General features: G+C 65.9%; 1 protein-coding gene across 7 annotated transcripts; it reads right to left on the minus strand.

Annotated features, from left to right (window-relative positions):
• Positions 1 to 261: 261 nt before the first annotated feature.
• KMT5C (lysine methyltransferase 5C) lies at positions 262 to 8629 on the minus strand. 7 transcript variants are annotated; one of them, XM_087421094.1, is made up of 9 exons: positions 8565 to 8629; positions 5835 to 6080; positions 5510 to 5675; positions 5014 to 5123; positions 4033 to 4196; positions 3906 to 3925; positions 1918 to 2054; positions 1639 to 1823; positions 262 to 1442 (listed from the first exon to the last, which is right to left on the minus strand). In XM_087421094.1, exons 2-9 carry the CDS (start codon positions 5942 to 5944, stop codon positions 943 to 945), a joined length of 1392 nt encoding a protein of 463 aa, XP_087277220.1. In that variant the 5' UTR covers positions 5945 to 6080; positions 8565 to 8629; the 3' UTR covers positions 262 to 942. The 7 variants fall into 7 exon arrangements, with proteins under 7 accessions (XP_087277220.1, XP_014649922.1, XP_087277221.1 ...); XM_014794436.2 differs by having other exon boundaries at positions 8544 to 8620; XM_087421095.1 differs by lacking the exon at positions 8565 to 8629 and adding an exon at positions 6414 to 6428.
• Positions 8630 to 9118: the final 489 nt, after the last annotated feature.

Here is a 9118-nt window from a genome sequence, read left to right on the forward strand (position 1 = left end):
TGTTACCTCATCTGAAAACGGGGGAGAATCCCCTCCCACGCAACAGGATGGGTCAGAACGCACTCTTTATAAGCATCGTGTGCTTGGTGACGTGACTCTTGCCTTCGTACCCGCTGTGCTGTCTAGTGCCCCTTCACCCTCCCAAGGCTCTCAGGGCCCAAAGCCTGGGCCGCCTCCCCTGGGTCTGGTCTCCACCACAAGGCTGAGGGTCTCACCTGACAGCCCTTCAAAACGTAAATCAAACTGAAAAGCTTCTAAGAGTGCTGCTTATAACAACATTTTAATAAAATAAAATAAAAAGTTCAAGTGCTTCCAATCCCCCAACATCCCCTGTTCTGGTGTGGGGAGGGGAGGCCCCCACCCCAGTAGCACCAGGGATAGCACCATGAGAAAGATGAGGTCACACCCGGCCTCCCTGAGATCCACAGGCGTGTGAGGACACGCCCCGGACACCCCCACCCCGTCCCTGCCTCAGACAGCTGCAGAGCTGACAGCAGACTCACTCCCCTCCGAGAGGCAGTCCCTAGGGAGCGCCACCCCACCAGGTCTCCCTCCTCCCGAGGCCAGGGCTTCTGGGGAGACGCCATGGGGAGGCCCCCACCCCTTATGGCTTTGCTCCCAGGGCAGGAGAAGACGGGTGGGGAGGGGAGCGGCTCCTTCAGTCCGGAGGCTGGGGCTAGGGCGGGAGGGCAGCAATGGCCAGGGCTCCCTGCCAGGGTGGGGACGGCTCAGGGGTCAGCAGTCACAAAGGGTCAGGGGTCAGACCCCTGGGAGTGTCCAAACCAACCCTGTCCCCAGATCAGAGCTGTGCTGGGGTCATGGGTCAGCTCCCTCCCAGACGCCCAAGAGCTCCTTCTGGAGATGAGTCCCCAAGAACTCAGGGCTGGTAGGGACTAGGAGGGACCCCTGCCTCTCCCAGCCCAGACCTCCCTGTCCAGCCCATCACAGCCTGTCACCACGGACATCCAGGTTGATGGAGCCGTGGCTGACCACCAGCCGCAGGCGCTTGGGTGGGGAGAAGGGCGCAAAGGTGAGGGCCTGCTTGGGGACCGGGACAGGGCCTGGGGTCCGTGCAGGGGCGGGGGCAGCAGCAGCAGGTGGGGCCGGGACCACGCGGCTCAGGTCCACGCGCACCACATAAGGCAGCCCATAGCGCCGGGCCCAGTGCCAGTCCTGCTGGGGGGCCCAGCGGGCGCGAGGGGCCGGGCCCAGGGCCACCAGGGCTTCCGCCCGGAGGCAACAGCGGGGGCCGCAGCCTCCCCACCGGTGCAGGGAAACGCGAGCAGCGCGGAGAACGGGGGGCACAGAGGGCCGCCGCGGCTGGGGGCGGCGGCGCCTTCGGGGTCGCACCCGGGGCTGGGGCTGAGGCAGCCACTGGAGCCAGAGGGGCACGGCATCAGGGCGGGCGCCACGGGGTAGGGAGCGCAGCGGCTGACAGGCAGCTGTGGAGGAGCAAGGGGGCCGCATCAGCAGGGCCTCTGGAACGGGGACAGCTCCTGCTCGGCCCCGCGCTCTTCAAAGGCGACTGGTGCAGAGTGGTGGCCAAAATTGAGACCCTGTCAGGGGGTCCGAGGGGGGAGGGCAGAGAAGGGGCTAGGGACGGGGGAGCAGCTGACAGCACTGGGTCCCCACGCTCACCGCAGAACGGGTCCCGGCGCAGCGGGGAGAGGTGGGCGCAGGCCCGCGGCCCCAGCAGGCCCTGCCGGACACTGCCGTCCAGGCCTTGCTGCAGCCGCCGCCTGGTCTCCCGGAGCTCATACTTGTCCAGGGGCCGCGGAGGCGCGGGCTCCCGGGGCCGCAGTCGGAAAGCCCCTTCGCCTTTCCTGGGGTGGGCGGGAGACAGGAGGAAAGAAGGAATGGGCCCAGGAGGCATTTCCGGTTCCGGCGGCAGACTCCACCTCCCTCTCCCGCCCACACCTCTCGCAGGTGTAGCATTCACAGTGCTCGTTCTTTTCACCGAAGAAGCCATCGCCGTAGAAGCAGGTCACTTCGTCGCCCGGCTCGATGTCCCGGAGCACCTTCACGCAGGCCGCGTTCCCATCTGCGGGCACAAACTGGAGGCTGGGCTGCTCAGAGCCTGTCCTGGGGGGCCCCCACCCCGCTCCCGGGGAGAGCCATTTGGAGGCAGCCTCCTATCCTCTGAACAGCACCCCCCCGACCACCCGCCCACTGGCTGATTCCCACCCCTCCCTGCAGGACGGTGACCTAAGCCAACCCTGGCAGTGCACAGTGACCGCTCCCTCCTGCACTCTCCCTCCAGCTTCTTCGGCCAAGTTCCACCCCCTCTGACACATCCTAACCCACTCCCCCACTCCCTGCTACCCTCGGGCCACCCCCCTTCCTGGAGGCCCATGTCCACTCCGCAGCCCCAGTCCGGGATCACTGCCCCACGGGCCCCTCACACCCGCCTGCTCCAGCCGCGTTCCCCGCCTGGGAGGGGCATGACCTCCATCCATCTGGCTGTCCACTCTAGCCTGACACGCGCCTGGGAGTGGGCCTTGCCCCCCACCCGCCTGACCCCAGGCCAACAGGGCAGCAGCTCTCAAGCATGCAGTGTCTTACGTCTTTGTCCTCTGTCCCCAAGACCCTTTCTGGAGCCAGCCCCTTGTCACCTCTCGCTCGTTACACACTAGGTTATAAACCAGCCTCTTCGTGGCCGCCCTGCCTCCAGTCCCGCTCCCTCCTGCCAGCCTCCTCCGCACCAGCTGCCAGAGCCATCTAAAAACCAAGCCCCCATTATTCACCCGGTGGAAACTTCCGTGGGACAGACGCAAGCTCACTCACGGCACCCAAGGCGGGAGTCACAGGAGACAGGAGTCGCGGTGCCTGTCCCGCCTCCTGGCCCTCCAGCGCCATGTGCCCTGTCTGGGATGTCCTGCTGTGCCCCCATTTTCCTGCAACACCTAGGAAAATCCTACTCCTCCTTCCACGCCTGCCTATGGCGTCACTCCTATGCGGCCTCCCAGGGCTGCCCCGCTAGACAACTGGCTCCTGTGCCCCAAGGCGACCAGCACACGCCTGGTCACAGCCTCTCACGGAGCCCTGCCTGGTTTCCTGTCTCACCCAGTGTCTGCACGCGGGGCCAGGCCAGGGCCACACCTTATCCCCCGAAATCCACGTAACAGCTCTGCAGAGTCCCAGGAATGCTGACCAACGCCGGTGTGCACTGTGCACCTAACCTTCAAGCTGTCCCGGGAGGCAAGTCCTCACCGCTTCCCATCTGAGACGAGAAACCAGGGCCAAGGGCGGCAGAGCCAGGACCTAAACCCAGTTCTAACTCCAGGGTCTGAGCTCCGGACCCCCTTGTCACACCTCAGGGCTCCCAAAAACAGCTGGACGAGGCCCACGCTTGGCAGGGTGTGCACCCAAGGCCTTCCGGGGCTACCTCCCCTCCATTCCTTGGCTCCCACGCGCTCCCTGCTCCTCCACACAGGACCAGCAGTGCACCTGGCCTCTCCTCCGCCTTGCTCCCTCTGCCTGGAAGCCGGCCTCCAGGGCTCTCTCTGGGCTCAGCCCAGGTGGCATGCATGGGCAGGTTCCTGCCACTCAAATGCTCTGCCTCCTGCTATCACAGCTGCCGGCAGTGGGCTCTTTCTGTCTTCCCATCACCACACGCCCCACTCAAATGGGCCCAGCCCCCAGCTCAGATTCAGAGAGGGAAGAACGCTGCCACCAGGTGGCCACCCGGGTTCCAGTGTGCCTCTAGCCAGAGCCCTTTCCTCCCTCCCCTCTCCAAGGGCCACAGGCACAAACACCTGCTTCAGCAAACGGGCAGCCAGGGTGAGTGAGTGCTTTGTCAGGTGGGGAGACGCAGGACAGTTTCCTGCTATTCACTGACCAGAAGGCCCCTCCCCCGGGCCACCTCATCTCCCACGTGCCCACTCCTGGGGGTCCCCAGGTCTCACCTTGCAGTTGGGTTTGCAGTCTGGAGCCAGCCGGGGCCAGGGAGAGAAGAGACTGGGTGAGTGGAGGGAGAGGGAGAGGGCGGGGTGCCCCCCTCCCCGCCGGCCCTGCCCCCGCCACGGCCCCCACCGTGGTTGATGAAGGCGGCAGGGCCAAGCCACAGCTGGGCGCTGCGCTTGCGGGTCGAGTACATGATGCTGAAGTCGTTCTCGCCGGCCCTCAGCAGCCCCTCGTCGGCCTCCCGCAGCTCCGCGATGCAGCCCACCAGCAGCTCCAGCTTCTCATTCTTCTTCCTGCCAAGAGGCCAGGCCACAGCTCTAGAAGCAGCACCTTCCCAACCACCCTAGCCAGGGACAGATGCTTCTCATCTAGGAGGCACCTGGGACTCCCGCAGGCCATCGCCGTCCGCCTCCGAAGTCTCGCAAATCCACTCACCACGGCCTGTACACCTGCCCGGGGGACTGACCCACTCCAGCCACGGCAGCAGGCCCTCAGCTCCTCCAGCCCCAACTCCCCGCTGCCTTGCGCCTCCTGCAGCCCCGTCCTCATCCCCTCACCTCACCAGACCCCCCAGCTCATCCTTCGGATCCCAGCTGAGGTCTGGCTCCCGAGAACACTCGCAAAGTTCCCCAGCCAGCTCCTGAAGCCCTGAGCAGCTGCGGTCAGTACCTGCGTGTTTACTCGGCTATCCCCTGCCCTCCTGCTACACTGAGTGGCTGGCAGGGCCATCTTGCTCTCTGCCCTGTCCCGCACCCAGCAGCACCCAGACTGGCAGGGGCTCAGTCGGGATGAAGACAGGCCTGCACGGTCGTGGGCACAAGGTCAGTCCTTCCCGGCAGCCCCGGGAACTCTAGGGTCGCATCCCCTAGCAGGGCTACAGTGGGTGAGGAGGGTCTTCAGAACCAGGCCTCGACTCCTTCCTCTCTGCAGGAAACCTCCTGAACTCTGGCATCTTCGTGGCCTTGACGCCACCAGAGGTTTCCTCCTTGTCCCCTCAGTGACGCCCCCATCTCCTCCAGAAGGGACAGGGGTCTCCTCTGCCAGCAGCCCCTGGGGAGGGGTGCCTCCCATCAGGCGTGGGGCCCTTGGCTGCGAGTTCTGCCCTCTTACCAAGCTCGGGTAGACACAATCTTGGCCCCGTTTGTCTCCATGGAATAGCGGGTACAGGGCAGGATGGTAAAGCCGCTTTCAGGCAGGAAGGCGCGGAGGTAGCGATAGATCTGGGGGAGGTGAGCGGTGGGTGGGGTAAGGAGGTGGGGCAGGGTCGTCCTCCGCCCTCTCTCCTGGGTGCTAGTCCTGCTCTGCCACTGACTCGCTGTGTGGTCTCAAGGAACTCACTTCCCCTCTGGGCCTCAGCTTCATCATCTGTCAAGTGAAGAGGCTGGACTCCATCTCAGAGGGCCCCCAACTCTCCTCTCCCAGGATTCTCTGAGCCTCGCCTCAGATGGTCCCAACGGCTAGGAAGTCAGGGAGTCCCAGGGGGCTGTGCTGAGGGGCATGGAGCCCAGGGCTCCGGAGAGTCTGCCCCACAGGGAGAAGGACCTGGGACAGGCTGAGGTGACAGGAGAACACGCGGGCGAGGGCGGGGAAGGAAGGGCGCCCTCACGTGGGTCTTGAGGGCAGCCTCCTGCCGTGGGCCCCGGCTCTGGAAGTAGTGGGCCATCCAGCCTCCCAGCGTCAGGGCCCGGTACGCAGCCTCCAGGTCCCGCTGCCTCAGGAAGGCCTCCAGCGCCGAGCGCAGGTGGTGCTGTCGCCGCAGGGGGGGCACGGGGCTGGGGGAGAGGGCATGCCTGGGTCCCGGGACCTTGGCCTATTCCCTCGGGCCCTCCCGGGCCCCGCCCCCACCCCCACTAGGAGCTGAGGGGAGGACGGGGCTGAGGGGTGGCGGTGGAAGCAAGGGATCCCCCAGCCCTCTCCCCAGGCCGCCTCACCTGACGTTCATCTTGTGGGTGCGGAAGCCGAGGTAGGGGTCCAGGACGAGGCTGGTGGCCAGGTCGTCATTCTCACACAGTTCTCTGGCTGTCACTCTGTCGGGCCCCATGCTGCCCCATGGACCATGCTGCCTCTGGCCGAGTGGAGGGGGCAAAGCAGGGGCAGGGGCGGCACCCCCGGCGGGCGCTTGCTCCGGGCCACTTATAAGCTGTGCGGGACTCTGGCAAGCCCTTCCGTCTCCTCATCTACACGTCAGGGAGAATAGCAATGCTGACTTCACGGGCTCTCAGTGAAGGCGACATGCAACAGGTACTTCTGACAGCGGGGGAGCCCCCAAAGAAATCTAGTCTCCATCATTAGTATCTCCATCTCCTCAAATCCCCCACCACATGACCCCCCCACGTGCACACACACTCACACACGCAGATTCCCTCACACCCCTACACCACACCCCCACACACACGCATCCCTACTGGCCCCAGGAAGGCTGATTAATTGGCAGTCTCGGATAACCCTAAAGGCTTAGCGCTGCAAGAGGTGGGAGTCAGGGGGGACCCAGCTCCACCTCTGGCCCTCACCAAGGAAAAAGCCAAGGCTTCCCGCCCCGTCAGGACTGACGGTTCCTCTGCCCACCCCTACTCTCTCCAGGCTCGGCCTCGGCCTCCACCCCACCCCCCATCAGCCCTCGGGAGGGAGTCTAGGGAGGCTCTGGGTGAAGCCCCAGGCAGCCTGGAGGGGGGTGAGGGGAGGGAGAGCTGAGGAGGGATCCCGGCACCTGCTCCCTCTCCAAGGATTCCAGGGGCCAGGGGGGGCTGGAGGACAAAGCGGGGGAGGGGGGAGAGAAAAAGAAGGGTATGGAGAGGCAGAACAGGTCCATAAAAAGAGGAGAAAGAAGGGGATTGGCAAAACGGAACAAAACAAGACCCCTAACCCTGAGAGCGGGGGGCCTGCTGGGCACCCACACCACGGTGCTTCACAGAGTCCACAGAGGACAGCAAGGAAGGGGGACTAAAGAGAAGTCAGGAGCTAGAGTGGCTGAGAAAGGGGGTCTAAAAGACAGGAAGGCTGGGGATAAATAAAGAGGGGCGCTGCGGGAGGGCCCTGGGACAGAGCGGAAGCTGCAGGGGGCCATGTGGGTAAAAACAAAACACAGGGACCTCACAGAGGGACCTGGGGCCGGCCCGGGGAGACAGAGAGGGCTGCAGGAAGGCTTGGGGGTCCTGGAGGGAGCCCAGGCAGGCCATGGGAGACCTGGTGTCCACAGAGGCGCTGGGGGAGACAGGGCTCCAGGAAAGCTTGGGAGTCCTGGAGGGAGCCCAGGCAGGCGAGAGGGGAGACCTGGGGTCCACGGAGGGTCCTGAGAAGGTGGAAGTGGGCCTAGGGATCCAGAACAGGGCTTGGAGAAGCAGAGAGGGACAGAAGTAGTTCTGGGGATCCAGGGAGGAGCACAGGAAAGCCGGAGGAGAGAGTCTGGGGTCCAGGGAGGGACTGGGTGGGCAGTGAGGGTGCAGCAATAGGAGTGGGGGAAGGAGACAGGGGCTTGGGTGGGTAGTGTGGGTCCAGGGGAAGGACCTGAGGTCCAGGGAGGAAGTAGGGAAGCAAACAGGAGCCTGGGTGGGCAGTGAGGGTCCAAGGGAATGGCCGGAGGTCTGGGGGGCAGTGGGAGAAGTGGACAGGGGCCTGGGTGGGCAGAGAGGGTCCAGGGGAAGGGCCTGAGGTGTGGGGGCAGTGGGGGAAGCGGACAGGGGCCTGGATGGGCAGTGAGGGTCCAGGGGAAGGGCCTGAGGTCTGGCGGGCAATGGGGGAAGCGGACAGGGGCCTGGGTGGGGAGTGAGGGTCCAGGGGAAGGGCCTGAGGTCCAGGAAGGGGAGTGAGGGAAGTAGACAGAGGCCTGCGTAGGCAATGAGGGTCCAGGAAGAGGAGTGGGGGAAGCAGACTGGGGCCTGGGTGGGCAGTGAGGGTCCAGGGAGAGGAGTGGGGGAAGCGCAAAGGGGGCTGGGCGGGCAGTGACAGTGCAGGGGAGGGGCCTGAGGTCGGGGGGGCAGTGGGGGAAGCGGACAGCAGCCTGGGCGGGCAGTGAAGGTGCAGGGGAAGGGCCTGAGGTCCGGAGGGCACTGGGGGAAGCAGACAGGGGTCTGGGTGGGCAGTGAGGGTCCAGGGAGAGGAGCAGGGGGAGACAGGGGCCTGGGCGGGCAGTGAGGGTCCAGGGAGAGGAGTGGGGGAAGCGCAAAGGGGCCTGAGCGGGCAGTGACGGTGCAGGAGAAGGGCCTGAGGTCCGGGGGGCAGTGGGGGAAGCGGACAGCGGCCTGGGCGGGCAGTGAGGGTGCAGGGGAAGGGCCTGAAGTCTGGAGGGCATTGGGGGAAGCGGACAGGGGCCTGGGCGGGCAGTGAGGGTCCAGGGAGAGGAGTGGGGGAAGCGCACAGGGGCCTGGGCAGGCAATGAGGTCCGGGGAGGGGAGGGGAGAGTCAGAGGGCGAGCTGAGGAAGGCCGGGGAGCGGCGAGAGGCCTGGGTGAGGAAGCACAGGGAAGGGGCTGAGCGCCGAGAGAGCCTGAGGCTCGCGAAGAGCCAGAAGACTTAGGCGCCTGGACACGAGGAGGGGCAGGGTGGGGCGGGGGGCAGTCGGGGCTGGGGGCGACCAGGAGCCAAGGCGGCGCGGGGCGGGGGCCGAGAGGGTGCTCAGAGGTCGGGCCCCGCGCCGCCCCTCACCCGCTTCTCCTCCTCCTCCACCTCCTCCTCAGGCGCCCGCGCCGCCGCCGCCACCACCTCCCACTGCCTCCTCCGGCTCGCGTCAGACACCGTCGCCGCGCCTCCCGTCTGCCCCGCCGGGCCCGCCCCGCCACGGCGACCGCAGCCTCCCATTGGCCAAGGCCGCCGCCACTCCTCAGCTCGCTCCGCTCCCATTGGTCGAGCCCCACTCTGCCCCTCCCCGCCCGACCCCCGTCAGTGCCCCCACAAAACCCCGCCACGCCCGCGCTGCCGTCAAGTGCCGCCAACTGCTGCCAATGGCTCCCACCGCTGTCCCTCCGCCGCTGCCATGGAGACTATCCCCGCCCACTGCCCGAAGTCGACGCCCTCATTGGCCGAAAGCGCCGTCGCTCCACGCGAAACTTGGGTTTGGGTCAGGTTACTCGGGTCCAAGCGGAAAGAGGGCGGGCTCCACCGGCTCCAGAACCCGTATGTGATTGGCTGGCCTTGGAACGGCTCATCCTTCCATTGGCTAAGGTCTGAGCCGGTCACCCTAGAGTCGCGACCTCTCTATTCTCTTTCTCTGGTGAAACCTT

The sequence above is a fragment of the Ceratotherium simum genome, chromosome 33, assembly GCF_057802395.1.
Source record: "Ceratotherium simum simum isolate JZ-2026a chromosome 33, ASM5780239v1, whole genome shotgun sequence".
Taxonomy (NCBI): Eukaryota; Metazoa; Chordata; class Mammalia; order Perissodactyla; family Rhinocerotidae; genus Ceratotherium; species Ceratotherium simum.

Bases quoted from the DNA above. Each gene is read 5' to 3' on its own strand.
- KMT5C (XM_087421094.1), bottom strand. From the start codon at position 5,944: ATGGGGCCCGACAGAGTGACAGCCAGAGAACTGTGTGAGAATGACGAC. The intron at 4,197-5,013 runs GTAAGAGGGCAG...GCCTCTTGGCAG, and splicing joins ATTGTGTCTACCCGAGCTTG to GAAGAAGAATGAGAAGCTGG. The intron at 1,443-1,638 runs GTGAGCGTGGGG...GCTCCTCCACAG, and splicing joins GCGCCGGGACCCGTTCTGCG to CTGCCTGTCAGCCGCTGCGC.